Source organism: Palaemon carinicauda, chromosome 35, assembly GCF_036898095.1.
Source record: "Palaemon carinicauda isolate YSFRI2023 chromosome 35, ASM3689809v2, whole genome shotgun sequence".
Classification (NCBI taxonomy): domain Eukaryota; kingdom Metazoa; phylum Arthropoda; class Malacostraca; order Decapoda; family Palaemonidae; genus Palaemon; species Palaemon carinicauda.
The window spans coordinates 68,995,726-69,015,380 of record NC_090759.1 but is presented as its reverse complement, the minus strand read 5'-3'; the positions used below and the strand labels follow the sequence as shown (position 1 = coordinate 69,015,380).

General features: G+C 44.9%; 1 protein-coding gene across 1 annotated transcript in view; it reads left to right on the top strand.

Moving 5' to 3' along the window:
- Window positions 1–19,655, top strand: part of LOC137627847 (protein lethal(2)denticleless-like) — a 48,835-nt gene that overhangs the window by 22,130 nt on the left and 7,050 nt on the right. Inside the window, exons 4-6 of the mRNA XM_068359261.1 lie at window positions 12,603–12,707; window positions 14,594–14,720; window positions 16,927–17,132. Coding sequence (XP_068215362.1) covers window positions 12,603–12,707; window positions 14,594–14,720; window positions 16,927–17,132 — 438 coding nt within the window. The remainder of the gene's footprint in view (window positions 1–12,602; window positions 12,708–14,593; window positions 14,721–16,926; window positions 17,133–19,655) is intronic.

Sequence of the window (19,655 nt, the reverse complement as noted above, 5' to 3'; positions counted from 1 at the left end):
CATAGTTGGAGATCGTACGCGCGTGGGCACCAAAGGTTTCCCGCTCACTGTCTCCGACGATCTTCTCTCGCGCTAGCGCCGACAATCTTCGTACACGCATAGGCGCCAAAGATCGTCAGCGTTATTTCTTCCGCGCGTGGGATGATTTCCCACACGCAAGCACCGGCGATCTTTTGTCGCCGAGATCGTTCGCGCGTGGGATGGTTACCCACACTATCACCCACGATCTTTCACGCGCAAGCGCTAGGGATGTTCATACGCGCGGAAGCGCGGGGATCGTTCACGCGGGTACGCGTGCATGCGGGCGCGGTTATACTGCTACGCATGTTTTATTCACGCGCTACCCAGATCTGTGCTTTTCGCGCTATCACCAGCGTGATCGGCGCACCATTCTCCGACACGATCGCGCCCTGATTACATCAGGGCTTATGGCGGTCAGGCCACCTTCGCGTTTCCCTCCCACGCAGCGCAGAGCATTGCCCCCTCTGGAGGGGGGGAGGTTTCCGGACAGGTCAAAGGTCTCTTCTCCCTTCATTGCAGATTCTCTACGGGCGAACCCTCATGTGTCAACTCCTCCAGGGGATCGAACGATCCTCTTCCCTCCAGAGGGACTCCCTGTCAGCGCGAGGGTCGGTCGGCATCCCTGGTGGGACGCCATCATCAGAGCGCTCATGCAGGTGATGAGCCTGTGCCTTCTGACTGGGGTCACTAATCAGTAGCAACTTCCTCTCCCCCTGAAGAGGGTGAGAGGAATCCCTGGCATGGTGTCTCCTCCAAGGTCTATCCTGTCCCTTCGCGAGTCCTTACGCAGACGATGAGCCCTCCTCAGACTTCTCCCCTCCCCTGCGGATGAGCATTACCCATCCCCAGGAGGGTCGGAAGACCCGGTCCTCTCCCCCATCACTCCATAGGGAGAATCCCCGCCTCTTCCTGAGAAATCTTCTCGTGCGGAGGGGCGAAAGCCTTACATCCTTCATCGCTGGGGTCCTGTTTCCCTCTTAGGAGGGATCCTAAGGCCCAGTCTTCCGCAAGGACCCGACAGGATCCAGATGGACCCTTGGGTCATGTCTACGAATCTCCCCAGGAAGAGCCTCCGGGGATGAGAGACCTCGCTGCCAGTCCATCAGGAGAAGCTCCAGGGGTCAGATCTTGCGTTCTGGCAGGTTCTGACCCTCAGGAGAAACCTAAAGGGGACCCCAGATTCAAAGATTCCTCTTCGGTAAGGGAAGGATACGGTCTGGGACCGAATCTACTCACCCAAGGGCTTCCTTGGGCCAGTGCAGCTCGCCCTGGTCTCAGGGAATGAAGAGCGCCAGAGACTAGGCCGAGGGCCAGCTCTCCGAGCTTGTCTCCTTCAACAGTCCTGGTCGGTATCGAGCCCCTCCCTCCTCCCTGGGTAGGGATCGGTGAGGGGACGGGCCCTCTGGGCAGAAGTCCAGTCCACGTTGGAGATACGCTCCCTCCAAGAGGTGGCCAACGGGTTCCGAGGCCTCCTTAATCGTCTCGTTCCCTTCTCGAGTCTGTACAGGGTTGTCAAACAGTCTCCGTTCAACATAGCAACAGCAGACGCGGTCAGTCTTGCGGTGAGACCACAAGACTTCATGTGTACACTGGTCCGGTAGGACGCGTACTTCCGATCCCGGCTCACCCGTCTTCAAGGAAGTACTTTGGAGTTTGCCTGGAAGGCGGATATACCAGTTCAAAGTGCTGTGCTTCGGTCTCTCCACAGCACCTCAACAATTCACCGATGCTTCCACTCAGATCTCTTCACGGGCTCTCGGGATCGCCATCCGTCCCCTCCGTCTCCTGGGTGACTGGCCGATCCTAGCAGACTCGAAGGCATCCCTTCTTCGTCATCGGGACAAGTTCCTCGGACTTTGCCAAGTTCTAAGGATCATGGTGGTCCTCGAGGAGTCCTCCCTGCAGCCCTCTCAGTCTGGTATACCTAGGCCTGGTCTTAGACACCAATCTCCCGAAGCCTTCCCTTCAGGCGACAGGATAGCAAGGCGGTGGAAGGTCGCGAGACCTTTCCCCACAAGAGAAGAACCTCCAACCCAATGTGGTTACGTCTCTCCTCCCTGGCCCGTCTGGTTTCCAACAGTCGCCTCAGGATGAGTTCTCCCCAGTGGCGACTCGGGGCGCAGGGGATTCAGGGGCATGACTCCCCGGACGCCGGGACCCCTAGGGGACAACCAGAACAGACGGACCCCCGGGGGTGGGAAGCAGACGAGGATCTACAATAGGGAGTAGACCTTCTCGTCCTTCCCCCAAACTTGATGCCGTTTTCGGACGCGTCAGAAGGGGTGGGGGGGGGGGGGGGGGGCACATTCTGAACCTCGGGACCTCAGGCCGGTGGTCAGAACCAGGAAGTACTGTACCTTCTCTAAACCTACTAGAGATGGAAACCGTGTTTCTGGCACTTCAGTAGCTCCACCCAGCCTGGCGGACTACTATGTGGTTGTGAGGATCAACAACACCACAGTGATGGCTTACTTGCCCAGACAAGGAGGTACTTTTCAGTACAGCCATCCCATCCTGCGGTAGAGATACCGGGATGGTCCGAGTTCCCCTCGATCTCCTTAGCAGCTCGCTTGATTCCAGGCAAAGGCATGGGGTCGCTGACAGTCTGAGCAGTGCGACACGGACACCACATTCCGAGTGGTCTTTGGATCCTCAAGTAGCCTACAAAGTCCTGACTCGGTGGGGCTCCCTCGGTGGACCGGTTCGCTACAGCACTGAGCTGCAGGCTCCCGCTGTACTGCTCCCCGGTCCCGGACCCCAAGGCCCTCTGGTAGGATGCCTTCCAGTAACAGTGGGACAACATCGATGTGTTTGCCTTCCCCCGTTCTGGCGGATGAGGAGAGTACTCTACAGGACCAGAGTATCGGTCAGTCACTCAATGACCTCCCTAGCTCCGCTAGGGCCTCTCGCAGGTGGCTCACCAGTCCCTCTGTAACTCCTTATGGAGCCTCCGAGGGAACCCCCCCCCACGCCACCGGTTACTCACACAGCCACATGCCATCATCCTCCTCAAAGCCGTAGCTTGCTCCAACTTCCCGCCGGGAGACTACCCAGCATCTCCTCAAAGAGAGAGGATTTTTGCAACAAGTTGCGAAAAGGAGGCCTGGACACCTGCGCAAATCTTCCGCAGTAGTCTCCCAGGCGAAGGGGCGAGTTACTGTGGTCGGTGTCGTGGAGAGGGTATCCCTCCACACGATGCCGCTTCCAGCAATAGCGGAGCTCCTCGTGGGATTGCGGGATGAAATGTGCCTTTCAGTTTTGGCTGTGAAAGGCTATCCCTCAGCCTTGGGTCTTGCCTCCAGGCTCTAGGGATAGGCATTTCTCCCTCGCTGGAACTCTTCCTTCTCATACGAAGCCTTGTCCTCTCCTGCCCTCAGTCCAAGGCGAGACCTCCTCCTTGGGACGTGGTTCGAGTCCTCAAGTCTCTAAAGAGACCCCCTGACGAACCACTACGTAAGGCCCCAGATCACCACCTTACTGGGTAGACAGTGTTCCTGCTAGCCTTATCTTCAGCCAAGCGAGTCACATGGTCTCTCATACGACTTCGCCCATTCAGGGGGATATGGGTAGGCAACATTCAGGTTCGTCCCTGAGGTTTGTTGCCAAGACTCAGAACCCGGGAGTGCCGGACCCGCTGTTCGACTCTTTCCAGGTTTCGAGTCTCCGTCCTGTAGCAGATGACCCAGACCATCTCCTACCTTGCCGGTAGGGAGTCTGAGGTGGCGTCTTAAGAAAACGACTGCAGTTCATCTCCAGGCTCAAGCCTCGTTCGTGGACCCTGGGAAACGAAGAGAAGGGTTTCCAGGAATACCATCTCGACCCGGATTCGCAGGGTGTTACACCCGGCCTTGAATCCTGACCCTTCTCCGTCGCATCGCCCTAGAGCCCATGATGTCGGGCGTAGCTACGTCCCTGCCCTTCATGGAGCATCATTCAGTGACGCAGGCCCTACAAGCGGGTATGTTGAAGCATCAGACCATCTTCTCAGCCCCTTACCTGCAAGACATGACCCACAGGAGGCTCGATACGTTGCTATCGGCCCTGTGGTGGCTTCACAACAGCTGGTCTAAACCTCAGGCTCCTTGATGGACAAGTAGCAGAAGGTTGAGGGTATTGTTACCTGGTGTTAGTCTGCATGAATGAAAAGATCTGTCTGGCCCTTATTCTTTTCTTCATCCTCTCCTCCCTTGGAGAAAGCAGCATCCTGGGTTCTTTGCACAGCTGACCTCAAACCACTGCAGGTAGACCATGCTTCCTTGTGTTCCTAGTATTAGGTGTAATACTGTCATTTCCCCATACCCTGACGAGATGGTATTGGGAGAGTCCTAGCCTGGATTTCCTTCTGAGGAACTCCAGGGCAACTGCCTAGGACTAGTCACTTTTCACCTTCGCACACACCTTACGTAGGCCGCGGCAGTTTCACAACCGCCAGCGAGGAGCAGGGATTCCCTATTGTCTGAGTACTTGATCGCTCGAATATGGAATCCCCGGGCAAGCCAAAGCCAGTAAGGCCGGGACTTACCACCCTTCCTAAGGGTTAAGTCACCCCATGTAAATAGCGTGGTTTGTATTTCAGTTACGGAACAAATGACAAATTTGTAGATAATTTGTATTTTTCCTAACTATACAAACTTTAGCTATTTACACATATTTGGCCGCCAGCCCTGTCCCCCAAGACAAGTCCTACCTCTAAGTTAAGTGAGCCTTTCACCGGTGTGTGTGAGGGGGAGGGGTAGCAGGCTACCCCTCCCTACCCCCCGCTAACTAGCGGAGGGGTAGTAAACCCTCGTTAAAATTCTTATGGCTCGTCATTCAGCTACGCCGAAGTAATTACCCACATGTAAATAGCTAAGGTTTGTATAGTTAGGAAAAATACAAATTATCTAAGAATTTGTCATTTTTGTCATGTGTTGGGAAATTGTAGTGCCCTTAGTGCTTTTTTTAATTTTTAATTTTTAATTGAAGGCTAAGTAATTATTATTTTTGGAATATTTAAATAAACATTCTTATTTAATAATTTAGAATTACAAATTTGTATAAAAACTGTCATTCTAATCACCATCACTTCAGATGAAATTGGAACTGAAATCAGTTACCTTTAATCTTTAAACAAGAAAATTCTTGGACTTGCGAAAGAATGAGAAGTGCTTGGTTATAAATGCAGTTAATTTTTTTTTTCAATATTAAACTTACCCGATAATCATGTAGCTGTCAACTCCGTTGCCCGACAGAATTCTATGGAGGGATACGCCAGCTATCACAATACTAGAAGGGGGTGTACTTACCAGCGCCACCTGTGGCCAGGTACTCAATCATTTGTTGTTGACACCTCCTCAATTATTCCTCTGTCGTGCTTCCGGCTAGACGTTCTGGGATACGCTCATGGTCTTCGAGTTTATTCATGGATATTTGGTGAAGTATTCTCTTAGATTAACGGCTGTCGCATACTGGAATCCTTTTTATATTAGCTAGTTAGCTTTTATATAAACTCTGATTAACGGTTAATGAATTTTTGCTTGTTTTTGGATCACCCTTTGACTTACTCTTTGAAACAAGATGTCTGACGTTTCGCAAGCTCCCTCCCATAGACGATGTAGGTCTTGCAATAGGCGTATTCCGAAGGTCTCGGTAGATCCTCACACCGCTTGTTCTGACTGTAGGGACAGGCCCTGTCTATTAGAAAATCGGTGTGAGGAGTGCGCCGGACTTTCGGAATTGGATTTTGTACGTCTTTTAAAATATTCATCCAAGTTAGAGAGAACTAGAGCTAGGAGAAGTTCTTCTCACTCTTCTATGTTTTCCTCACCTCATGATCCCCTACCTTTTCCTACCCCTGTAGTGGCTACCCCCGAACCTACTGTGTGCCCTCCGCCTGATATGTCAACTGTTTTGCGGGCTATTCAGGCCTTAGGAGATAAAGTAGAATCAGTGGTAAGTGACCATAAGTCTCTGATGGCCGAGGTTAAAGAACTGAAGGTCAAGAGTGCAGTGGGTGGAAATAGTGCCAGTGCTGTGACGAGTGCTAGTGTCTGTGCAGTGCCAAGTGCTAGTGGTGCCAGTGTGGTGCGTGAGGATTTTTCTGTGCGAGCCAGTCGTCCTCCCAGTCCGGGACCTCTTGCAAGCTCCCATGCCCAGGGGAGAAGCAATGTCGAAGGGCTTAAGGGTTCGACAGGCCTTGTTAGGCGCACAGAATTATCCTCGGTGGTTGCGGGCGTGTCTTCCTTAGACCGTCTCTCCCACCTGCAGACGATTGAGCCCGTCTTCTCGTCCGCTGATCTTCATGCAGGGAAGAAACGTTGGTCTCAGGTCTCGAGACCGCTTAAACGTAGAGTTCAGTCAGCGAGTGCTCAGCCAGGTTGCAGTCATTGGCTCAGCTCCGACTCGCCTCTGTCATCGGTCGACTGTACTCCGCCCAAGAGGAGTAAGGTTCTGCCTATACAGACCCCGACTGTGACTTTACCTCAGTCTGTTATCGTTTCTGCCGACCCCAAGTGGACCCTGCTTCAGTCCATGCAAGTTCAGCTTTCGGACTTGATGCGTGAGTGTCGGGCTGAGAGTGTTGCACCTCCTGCACTCCCTCCACCTGTTCTCGCTGCACCTGTGCTCGCCCAGCCTGCACCTGCTCCGCCTGTGCTCGCCCAGTCTGCACCTGCTCCGCCTGGTCGCAGCACCATCTGCCAGGCGTACGATGTTGAACCACTTTCGGAGTTTGCTGTTCACAGTGTTGTTCAGCCTCAGCCTTCTTTAAGGCAACCCTTGCTTTGGGATCAGGAGAGTTACACTCTTCCTCCTCCTCCCCTTGCTGCTCCACCAGTGGTGCAACTCTCGGTTGGGGTACAACAACCTCTCCCCTCCGTGAGTCTGTCTGCTCAACCAGCGCTGCACCGAGTTCAACCCTCATCTAGGCAAGCTCATCTACACCATGCACTTGCGCCTCAGGAGCCTCAGCTTGCTAGAACTTTACCTGGTTCTGCGCAGCCTCAACCTTCTCATGCTCCACTCATCTCTCAGGAACAGGAACGGACTACTCCGCCTCCGTCCTCCGCTCAGCTGGTGCAATCCTTGGGTGCAACTCTTGCTAGGAGTCAACCTCCTTCACCCTTGCACCTGCCTTCTGCTCCGACTGTTGTTCAGCCTATGCAGTCTGAACCTCAGGTTTTCCCTCAAGTTGAGGAAACCTCTGTTGTTGTTCCTACCCGTTCTGACTCTGCGGTTCAGCATTCTGGTCCTTTTGCTTCGCTACCTTCTGCTGATGAAGTGTCGGATGATGAGGAGGCACATCTTGATCCCTCATCAGACGTGGAGGAGTCTAAGCTTTCTCCATTGTCTGTTGATTTTAGAAAGGTCTTGGCTCTACTCAGGGAGCTTTACCCTGACCACTTCGTCTCTGCTGTTCCCCGCTCTCCTCCATCTGAGTTTTCGCTAGGCGTGCAACAAGCTAAGTCGAGCTATACTAAGCTTGTCCTAGCTAGATCCTCCAAGAGGGCCTTAAGGACCTTAGGGGAGTGGCTTCAGTCTAAACAACACCTGGGCAAGACTTCCTTCATGTTCCCTCCAACGAAGCTCGCATCGAAAGGTTGCGTTTGGTATGCCACAGGGGAAGCACCAGGCTTGGGAGTTCCTGCCTCTGCCCAGGCTGACTTCTCAAGTCTGGTGGACTCGCCTAGGAGGACTGCGATGAGACGCTCGAAGGTTTGTTGGACCTTCTCAGACCTGGATCATCTTCTGAAAGGGTTGTTCAGAGCTTTCGAAATGTTCAACTTTCTCGACTGGTGCCTGGGAGCCCTCAGCAAGAAAACATCTCCTGCGGACAAAGACTCTGCCATGTTAATTATGTCCTGCATGGATAAGGCTATCAGGGATGGATCGGGTGAGCTAGCGTCGTTATTTGTATCAGGGGTGTTGAAGAAAAGGGAACAACTGTGTACCTTCCTCTCAGCCAGCATTACACCGTGCCAGCGGTCACAGCTCCTTTTTGCTCCACTCTCAAAGTTCCTCTTTCCCGAGGAGCTAGTTAAGGACTTGTCGGCTGCCCTGATACAGAAGGACACGCACGATCTTGTAGCTTCATCGGCTCGTAAGTCTAAGGTTACCACCTCTGTCCCCAAGACTTATCGCTCTCCAGTGGCTGATACCCCGGCCACTAGGTTCATACCGCCCTTTCGTGGTAGAGCCCCCAGCCGAGGAAGCTCCCGTCCAGACTCTCACAGGGGCAAGTCTAAGAAAGGACCCAGGACATCTAAGGGAAAGCACTGACTCTCAGATTCTCCAGACAACAGTAGGAGCCAGGCTCAAGATCTTCTGGCAAGCCTGGGAGAAGAGAGGTGCAGACGCACAGTCTGTCAGTTGGCTGAGGTACGGTTACAGGATTCCATTCTGCCTCAAACCGCCTCTGACCACATCGCCCATCAACCTCTCTCCCAACTACAAAGAAGAGGACAAGAGGCTAGCATTGCAACAGGAGGTGTCGCTACTTGTGCAGAAGAAGGCAGTGGTTATAGTCCGGGACCATCAATCCCCGGGCTTCTACAACCGTCTCTTTCTTGTGGCCAAAAAGACAGGAGGTTGGAGACCGGTGCTGGACGTCAGCTCTCTCAACGAGTATGTCACCAAGCAGACGTTCACAATGGAGACGACCAAGTCGGTCTTAGCAGCGGTCAGACAGGAGGACTGGATGGTCTCGTTGGACTTGAAAGATGCATACTTTCACGTTCCCATTCATCCAGACTCCCAACCTTTCCTGAGATTCGTTTTCGGAAAGGTTGTCTATCAGTTCCAAGCCCTGTGTTTTGGCCTAAGCACAGCTCCTATGGTCTTTACTCATCTGATGAGGAATGTAGCGAAATTCCTGCACTTATCGAACATCAGAGCCTCCCTCTACCTAGACGACTGGCTGTTGAGAGCCTCCACGAGTCGTCGTTGTCTGGAGAACCTCTCTTGGACTTTAGATCTAATCAGAGACCTAGGTCTTTTAGTCAATATAGAGAAATCTCAACTCATTCCCTCCCAATCCATTGTGTACCTGGGAATGGAGATTCAGAGTCGGGATTTTCGGGCTTTTCCATCGGCCCCCAGGATAAACCAAGCCCTACAGTGCATCATGAGCATGCTGAAGAGGAGCAATTGCTCAGTGAGACAGTGGATGAGTCTCACAGGGACCCTCTCATCTCTGGCCCTGTTTGTCGAGCTAGGGAGACTCCACCTCCGCCCTCTTCAATTCCATCTTGCAGCTCATTGGGACAAGGGCTCGACTCTAGAAGCAGTCTCTATCCCTATCAACCAAGAGATGAAGACCACTCTCCGGTGGTGGAAGCACAATCTTCTCAAGGAGGGTCTATCATTGGCCATCCAGACCCCCCATCTTCATCTCTTCTCGGATGCATCGGACTCGGGCTGGGGTGCGACCTTGGACGGACGGGAATGCTCAGGAGTATGGAACAAGGAACAAGGATTACTCCACATCAACTGCAAGGAACTGTTAGCAGTCCATCTTGCCCTGTTGAACTTCAAGTCCCTCCTGCTAGGCAAAGTGGTGGAGGTGAATTCAGACAACACCACAGCCTTGGCTTACATCTCCAAGCAAGGAGGGACCCATTCGAGGAGCCTTTACGAGATCGCAAGGGACCTCCTCATTTGGTCAAGAGGTCTAAACCTCACACTGGTCACGAGGTTCATCCAGGGCGATATGAATGTTTCAGCGGATCGCCTCAGCAGAAGGAATCAGGTCATTCCCACGGAATGGACCCTCCACAAGAGTGTGTGCAACAGACTTTGGACGTTGTGGGGTCAACCTACCATAGACCTGTTTGCCACCTCCATCACCAAGAGACTTCCGCTTTATTGTTCCCCTGTTCCAGACCCTGCAGCGGTTCATGTAGATGCTTTTCTTCTGAACTGGTCCCATCTCGACCTGTACGCATTCCCTCCGTTCAAGATTATAAACAAAGTTCTGCAGAAATTCGTCTCGCACGAAGGGACACGGCTGACGCTGGTTGCTCCCCTTTGGCCTGCAAGAGAATGGTACACAGAGGTACGTCAATGGCTAGTCGACTTCCCCAGGACTCTACCTCTAAGAGTGGACCTTCTACGTCAACCACACGTAGACAGGTTGCACCCAAACCTCCACGCTCTTCGACTGACTGCCTTCAGACTGTCGAAAGATTCGCTAGAGCTAGAGGCTTTTCGAAGGAGGCAGCCAGTGCGATTGCCAGAGCTAGAAGAATTTCCACTCGTAGAGTCTACCAGTCTAAGTGGGAGGTCTTCCGAAGCTGGTGTAGAGCCAATTCAATATCCTCTACCAATACCTCTGTGATCCAAATAGCTGACTTCCTTCTTCATCTTAGGAATGAGAGATCCCTTTCAACATCTACGATTAAAGGGTATAGGAGCATGTTGGCCTCAGTCCTCCGCCACAGGGGTTTGGACCTGTCTTCCAACAAGGACCTTCAAGACATTCTCAAGTCTTTTGAGACGTCTAAAGAACGTCGTCTTTCCACTCCAGGCTGGAATCTGGACGTAGTCTTAAGGTTCCTTATGACATCTAGGTTCGAACCTCTCCAGTCAGCTTCCTTCAAGGATCTTACCCTCAAGACTGCTTTTCTCGTTTGCCTTGCAACAGCTAAGAGAGTCAGTGAGGTTCATGCCTTCAGCAAGAACATTGGTTTCACAACCGAATCAGCTACATGTTCTTTTCAGCTTGGATTCCTAGCAAAGAACGAGCTTCCTTCACGTCCTTGGCCTAGATCGTTCGAAATACCTAGCCTCTCCAACATGGTAGGTAACGAACTAGAGAGAGTTCTTTGCCCTGTCAGAGCTCTCAAATATTATCTGAAGAGGTCTAAACCTATTCGAGGACAGTCAGAAGCCTTATGGTGTGCCATCAAGAAACCCTCGAGACCCATGTCCAAGAATGGGCTTTCGTACTATATAAGGCTTCTGATCAGAGAAGCACATTCTCACTTAAAGGAGGAAGACCTTGCATTGCTGAAGGTAAGGACCCACGAAGTAAGAGCTGTAGCTACTTCGTTGGCCTTTAATAAAAACCGTTCTCTGCAGAGCATTATGGATGCAACCTATTGGAGGAGCAAGTCAGTGTTTGCATCATTTTATCTGAAAGATGTCCAGTCTCTTTACGAGAACTGCTACACCCTGGGACCATTCGTAGCAGCGAGTGCAGTAGTAGGTGAGGGCTCAGCCACTACATTCCCATAATCCCATAACCTTTTTAACCTTTCTCTTGAATACTTTTATTGTTGTTTTTATGGTTGTTACGGTAGGCTAAGAAGCCTTCCGCATCCTTGGATTTGGCGGGTGGTCTATTCATTCTTGAGAAGCGCCTGGGTTAAAGGTTTGGTAGAGGTCCTTTAGTAGGGTTGCAACCCCTTGTACTTTGGCACCTTTGGGTTGATTCAGCCTCCAAGAGGAACGCTGCGCTCAGTAAGGAAGACGAACTTTAAATAAAAGGCAGAGTAACGGTTCTATTCGACTTCCTTACCAGGTACTTATTATTTCATTGTTATTTGAGATAACTGTTATATGAAATTTTGGGATACTTAGCTATCCTTTAATCATGTACACTGGTTTTCACCCACCTCCCTGGGTGTGAATCAGCTACATGATTATCGGGTAAGTTTAATATTGAAAAATGTTATTTTTATTAATAAAATAAATTTTTGAATATACTTACCCGATAATCATGATTTAATCGACCCTCCCTTTCCTCCCCAGAGAGAACCAGTGGACCGAGGAATAATTGAGGAGGTGTCAACAACAAATGATTGAGTACCTGGCCACAGGTGGCGCTGGTAAGTACACCCCCTTCTAGTATTGTGATAGCTGGCGTATCCCTCCATAGAATTCTGTCGGGCAACGGAGTTGACAGCTACATGATTATCGGGTAAGTATATTCAAAAATTTATTTTATTAATAAAAATAACATTTTTATTCACAGCGTTCTTTTTTTTTTATAATATGATTTTAGGTCAAGAAACAAGAAAGAAAATTATTTAAGAATAGACAACTTTATATTTGCTAATGTATTTTTTTATTCAAAGGAATCTATAAGCATACAGTACGGTAAAATTAAGACGTGTTTTCCCAATTCTGATCATTATTACTGTTTTTATTTATTATTTAAAGAAAGTTTTCTCTATTTTCCGTTCGTGTTTAGTATGTATAGGGGATTTTCAGTATTTAATGTCTGTTGCCTTGCCATGTTCACCTCAGATAATTTAATGGTGTCTCTTTATCTAGCCAAGATGTATCTTAGAGGTTAAAGTGATGATTACATGTTTTTATTCTTAGTAATATGTAATTATTTCATCTTTGTATTCCTCTGAAGTGTTTTTTTATTCTATTTTGAGAGTAAAACATTGGGATGTGTAAAGGAAAGCTCATGTGAAAGATAAAAAAAGTCTGAACAGAATTACCAAAAAAAACCTGAGATTCGGCTATATTTCTTGTCTGAAAATTGACAGTTTTGAGTTTTGGTTCATAAGTTTTTTTTTTTATGGTCTTGAAATTTGATTTTAGGATAACCAATTTACTGTACTTTAATTACTTTATATTAATAAATTCCACAGATGTGATAGCAACTGGTGGGCGAGATGGCTCCATCATTATATGGGATAAGAGATGCAAGCCTCATTATCGAGCAGATGATATTGCACCTGCCCACTACAATCAGGGTGAATATTTTTGTTGCTTAAAGTTTATATTTGCATTACTGATTTTGATAAGAAAGGTATAATGTATCTTTTTATGTTAAATTGGTAGTTGAAAAGGCTTCAGTCTTTCGTGATGGTTGAACAAAGTTATCCTTTAAATGCTACAATTTCTGGTGTTTATCGTCTTCCTTCATTTGGACCAAAACTACAATTTAATAACACTTTATTGCATGACCCAGCACTGCATACAAATACAATAAGTGAATTAATATATGTAAAAGTTAAAGAATTAAAACAAATAAAAATATCCAATCACAGGTTTCGCAAAGATTTGATATCATCTTTGTGGACTAGATCAGTAAAATTTTATTTTTTATTATCTTGCTCTTATATTTTCATGCTGCTAAATGAACAAGTGGCCATTCTTGGCTTTAACTGAAAGGTGATATGACAGTGTTGTTCCTCTTGTATTTATCAGGCTATGCACATTTTGATGGAGTGGTAAGTGCCTGCATCTTTAGGTTTTTCTTAAAGTCCTCATATTTTTCATCCCAGCTGTGACCTAAACAATAAATAGCTAATGTTGAGGAACCTCATTCTGTGCTTAGACCTCCGGAAAATAACTAGATAATTGGGGAACAAATTAGTATTATCTCTGTACGGTGTTAGGGGATTGAACGCTGGCCATCATCATAGCCCAAATCCATAAATCCAATTCATTTTAATATGAGCTGAATGGAGTGAAAGTAGTGCTAGGAAGGAAATTGTAATAATCAGAGAAGAGGTTATTCTTGATTGTTTCTCCGAGAAGAAATTAATGGAATCGAGGAGAAATCATCAGTTTTCTCTCAACTTGGTTACACTGGGATGTAATTTATATGATTTTTATATTTTCTAGTATTAGCAGCATACAAGGAAAAAAGAGGACTCTAAAATCGGAATTTACTCTGCTAGCATATAACAAAACAAATATAATTACCTTTATTTGTTTTAAGGAAAAACTATTCCTGCATTGAATGAATTTAGCATATCGACTCCCTTCACCTCAATCTTGGCATTAATTTTGATTGTTAAGCCTCTGTAAACTAATTAAATTGGAACAATTTCAAATGGGGCCAAAATTAGTATTATTAGAAATAAGTTTATAACTAGTTAAAGGGAATTATCACAGGAGTAGCAGCTTGTGTGTGTGGCTCATGGAATTGTCAAGAGGCCAAAACCTGAAAGCCTTGACACAAGAACAGTTTTTATTCTATCTGAAAGTTCTACTGTATTTCTTTTCTATAAAGTAATTGACTGGTGATGGAGTAAATAAATAGAGTTGATAAAGAGAAAAATTTTGCCAACCTGTTAGCAACAGAGACTTAAATAGTATTGTCACAAGTTAAGCGCCCCAAATATTCTCAATACAAGAACAGAACCAACCAAAAAAAAAACAGTGGGCAGATGATATAGTAAAATGAAGAAAGTTATGGTGGCTAAATTTATCACTTATTTACACACCTATACCTCAGTTCATTATTATCTGAATGTATATTACTATTGCTAATTACACTACATAAAAATAACAAAATATCAGAGAAAAAAGTGAATAGTCATCTCCAAAACAAAAGAAAAAAGCTGTTTCAATTACCTTAGATGTCAGGATGCCAGAAAACTTCAAATCAATCAATCAATCAATCAATCAATCCTCTGACAATATTCCCACAAAAACAATAAGAATGGGTATTATAAAACATGGATTGAGAAAGGAAAGGCCTCTTTGAAAAATTGGTGAAGTATAAATAAAAAATAAAATGATTGCCTACTTTAATGGAAAACATTTTGAGCATATACTGGTACTTTGTTATGCCTTACCCTGTTAATCAATTTAGTTTCATGTACTGACGTTAGACTTGTACTTGCAGTTTTAAAGACCTTGTCTTCCCCAAGTGTGCGGAAGGCTACACAGAGTGGATCCTCAGTGAACAACAGTGTAACAGGAGTTGTGTTTCAGCTGCAGCATACGTTGATATCTTCCGGAGCATCAGATGGGTGAGTTTCAAGTTTTTGAAATTTTGTTTTACCTTTTGCAGAGCTGTGACAAAATTGCGAGCTAACAATTCACATTAACTATGGTGATTTTGGCCGTGATAAAATAGCTGGCAGGCTCATGTCTTTAAGCCACGGGCAAACTTTTTTTGACAGTGAGTAATGATATTCGGTGTCAACCCACTTATGTGGACTTTTCGCAGCGGAAGTAACAAAGGAATAGAGATAGAAAAAACTGTAAATTGCAATAGAAAACCGAATCAATTTTCTTTATAGCAGTCATGGTTACAGGATATTAGGTAAGGTTTTAGTTTAGGTTATGCAAGAGGACTTTCTTGTTAAAAATATAAAAGGAATTTGGAAATATAAGGAGTTCTGGTATAAAAAGTTGTCATCAAATATCATTCATTAGCTTATGTGTTCATTATTTCAGTACTCAAATTAGTTTTGTAGAAATGCAACCAAAGTTTAAATTCCAGGTCATTTGAATTAAACACTTATGGATGAAGATGTTTGTATCGTTGAAGTTTTTCAAGTTGTGTTCTTTTGAGCAATATATTCTTGTAAAAATTTTTAAAATTTTGATAAAAAACTGCAATAATGTTATTGGAAAATAAATTTTTTTTTTCATGTATTTCTTGTCTACTTGCAGTGATTTTATTTAGTAGTTTCTCCTGACCATCCAATTAAAGATCTTAACTATGTTCTGTCCAAATGGAATATAACTTGAGCTCCACCAATTTTTCTTCCAATGCTCAAACAAGTACACTAACATATTATCGTACAATACTTCAAGAGTCCAGGGCTCCATGCAGTCAGTCATTTAAATAACTTGACTGAAACTTTCAGATCCTTGTAATTTTTTTTTTTCAAGATAAACAACATTAAAGACTAAATCAATTTATATTGTTTTATGACTTAAAAATATAAACAAAAACTTATGCTTAGGCTTATATATATCAATGGGGAAAACTTAAGTAATAAAACACATTTGTTATTCATTTTTCATTATATTTTTTATCAGCATACATCTTTATGCAAAGTGAGGAATTTATTAACCCTTTTACCCCCAAAGGACGTACTGGTACGTTTCACAAAAGCCATCCCTTTACCCCCATGGACGTACCGGTAAGTCCTTGCAAAAAAATGCTATAAAATTTTTTTTTTCATATTTTTGATAATTTTTTGAAAAAATTCAGGCATTTTTCAAGAGAATGAGACCAACCGGACCTCTCTATGACAAAAAATAAGGCTGTTAGAGCAATTTTAAAAAAAATATACTGCAAAATGTGCTGGGAAAAAAATAACCCCCGGGGGTTAAGGGTTGGAAATTTCAAAATAGCCTGGGGGTAAAAGGGTTAAGATTCCACACTCAACACTTCGTCAAGAAGTGGAGCAGATTACCTGTTTCAGTGATGTAAATACTACACTTTGCAGCCTTGCTATAAAGTCACTGTTGTCACCTGTCAAGTTGCAGCATTTATTTTGGCATCTTTTCAACTATGCCAACCTTTCAGTTAAGGAGGCAAATTTTCTTGTGTTGTTATTGTCCCAGAAGATTGCTTGTGGTCACTTATCAGAATATTTAGTTTTAGTTCTTGGTATATTATCCAAAATGGTGAAGTTTTTAGCATGAATATGGTTGTTAAATTTTTTATTAGATATTGGTATACTGCATGTACATTATTTTTCTATTTTAATTCAAAATAAGTATAGAAAAATACATAAATCTTATCACCTTTGAATAAATAAATGAATGCTTTTGGGTTTTCTGGCATTGTGACATCGAAGGTTATTGACATAATTTTTTTTAAAATAAACTATAAAAAGCAATTCAAAACCATAAAAACAAACATCAGTATACAATTTAAATAGTTTTCAGAAGACCTTTTGAAATAAATCTAAAAAAAAAACGCCAATATCATACAAGACATCCTTCAGTACAGTCACAAGTGAAGTTGCCTATACCATTAGATATATACTGTAATATCCTGAGGGGATTCGTCTCCAGGTTATACCCAGATTAAATTTACTATAGTCAATGTTATAGGTAAGCAATATTCTGTTATAGTTGCATGTTTAGTGAGTGGATTCCCTACTGTTCCAATGAAGTCACAATTTAGGAAGCTCTGGGACAGCATTTTTTTTATTAAACTATTATACAAAAATTATAGTGTATGTAATTGATAGTTTTGTCATTTTATTCTAGGCTCCTTAAAATATGGGATTTGCGCAAGACTCATTCAGGTGTAAAACGTGAGCCTCAGTGTCAGAATGTGTTGATGCATTCTGGGAAGTCATCTCATCGAGGCTTTACTTGTATGTCTGTCTCTCCAAATCGTGATGTCTTGTACACTTCCTGTATGGATAACATAATCTACGCCTATCATTTGGCAAATCCTACTCAAAAACCAGGTATGTTTGCTGATTGCACCTTATTTTCTCTTTTGGTCTTGTGCTTGTAAATGCTCATGATGTAAGTTTCAAGTTCAGAAGTCTAGAGTAAGTAAACCTCCACACAAAGTTGGATTAAATAATGATAAATGCATATTAAAAGCATATTTGTTCTTACATGAATACAGACATTTATTCTTTAATAGGAGTATGCTTTTAGCGAAGCTCGTTATGGTTATTGGGTCCTTTGACTGGCAAGACCGTACTACATTGGATCCCTCTCTTTGGTTACTGGTCCTTTTTCCCTTACATACACTGTATAGTCTTAGTTTATCCTACTCTTTCCACATTCACCTCTTTCATACACTTGACAACAACACTTGAGATTACCAAACAATTCTTATCCGCTCAAGAGGTGAACTACTGCATTGTAATTGTTCAGTGGCTATGTTCTTCTTGGTAAGGATAGAAGAGACTTTAGCTATGGTAAGCAGCTCAGCTTGAAGGACATTCCAAAATGAAACCATTGTCCTCTAGTGTAGGGTAATGCCTTTGTACCATGGTCTTCCACTGTCTTGAGCTTGACGTCTCTTGCTTTAGGTTACACTCCAGATCACTACTCTATTGTATTTCTCTTCCTCTTGTTTTTCAGGTGTTTATAGTTTATTTTATATAAAAGATTATTTTAATATTCTTAAAATATTTTCATTATTCGTTACTTCTCTGGTGGTTTATTTCCCTGTTTCCTTTCTTCACTAGGCTATTTTCCCCATTGGAACCCTTGGGTTTAAAGCATTCTGCTTTTCCAACTTGTGTTATAGCTTAGCTAGTAATAATAATAATAAAACTAAATGAAAGGACCACTGAGCTTCAACATTGTTCAAAGTTGCGGGGTTGTACACCATACTTCCAGTGTCCTCACCTGGTTGTTTCATTCTTATGTGGTTTCCTTTAGATGAATATGTTTGCAATTCATTGTGTCAGTGATGTTGAGATGAAAGAATAATTTGCAGTTGTTTTACAATAAATGTATGTGTTACAGTTTTGTGCAAACCTGACAATATCCATATTCTAGTTACCGTTAAACAGCATACCTGTGCGCCTTCTATTTCTTCTTACTGAGGCCCTATGAGGACAACGATGGCTAAGTAATCCATAGGAAGTTGGCATCATTAGGAATTGGTGTACTTTGTCAGGAGGCTTTGTTGCTGTGGAGTGTGAAGGGGAAGAGTTGTGCCTTTCTTACCTCCAGTGTCTTCCTGATCCCTGAAAGGGTTCTAAGGTCTTATCACCTGGTTGTACTACCTCTTCATACAGTTCCTGTACGACCTGGTAAAGTATAAGGCAAACTTTCAGGTCTTCCTTCTCTTCTGCCTCATCTTTGCGAGTGTTTTTTTGCTGCTACTTCTTGGGGAAAACAAGTTGAAGATGTAATCTAGGATTGGGGTTACATACATGTGACTCCTACCATTTTTCTCCCCCGTGGAAGATACAGTGTGATACTAGAAACCTCGCTTTTGAGTAACTATCAAAAGTTGTTCCATACTTAGAGGGTTTGACACACAACTCTTGGGAGCTGTTTGTGAACCTGGTGGAAATGTTCACATACCTATTACCTGTGCTTAATATCAGAGGAAAGAAACATCAGTACGCGCTACTCTTGTACGGAGCTGAGTACATGGCACTGCCTTATAGGGTGAAGGGTGTTGCCCTTTCCTATTCGTGGATGATCTCTCTCTTGGGAGAGAGAGAAGTGGTGCATGCTGAGTTGTCCCTTAACAGAAAGAAACATCAGTGTACGCCACTTGTGCACCTGGGTTCAGTCTTGTATCGAATGCAATGCCATTGACCAAGCACTGCTACTTCGCAATCATGTTATCTAACCTGACCGATTAGTGTATCTGTATTTCTCTGACGATCTCCCCTTGAATGTAATGGGAGGATAGTACGTACCATAAGATCATACCCGGCACCGAGTAAGATGTGGTACAGGTGTTTACTTACGTTACCAGCAATGTGGCTCGCATGAGACCAAGCACTTTTCCCCCTTGAGAATACCTCCCTATCCTTTCTTCTGACAGTTCCCGAGAGATGACAAGATCACTGCCAAGAAACAGGTTATATCAGTAGAAGGATCGTGGTTATTGAGCTTACCCCTATATGAGCACCGTGAGGACTTAAGCAGACCGTTTCGACATCGTCACTTAGACAATTCTTCAGGCATGCAGGCTCTATGCCTGTGGGCTCCATATTCAAGGTTTCTATGCATACAACCTGGAGAAGTATGGAATTGGACCGTAATGTCCTCTATCCATATCTGAATTACAGTCAGCCCTCATTTTTCGTGTGGGTTAGGTAACAGAGACATGGGCGAAAAGGAAAAAATTGCAATTGCTTGTTGCAGTAGGGTGGGATAACTCCTAATCTACCCTAACAACTCGCTGCCATTGCCTACAATCAGATAATTAACCCACTAAGTACTGCCTAATATTGATAGGTTTTGATCATAATGGAGTTGTTCATATTTAGTAATAATGATAACAC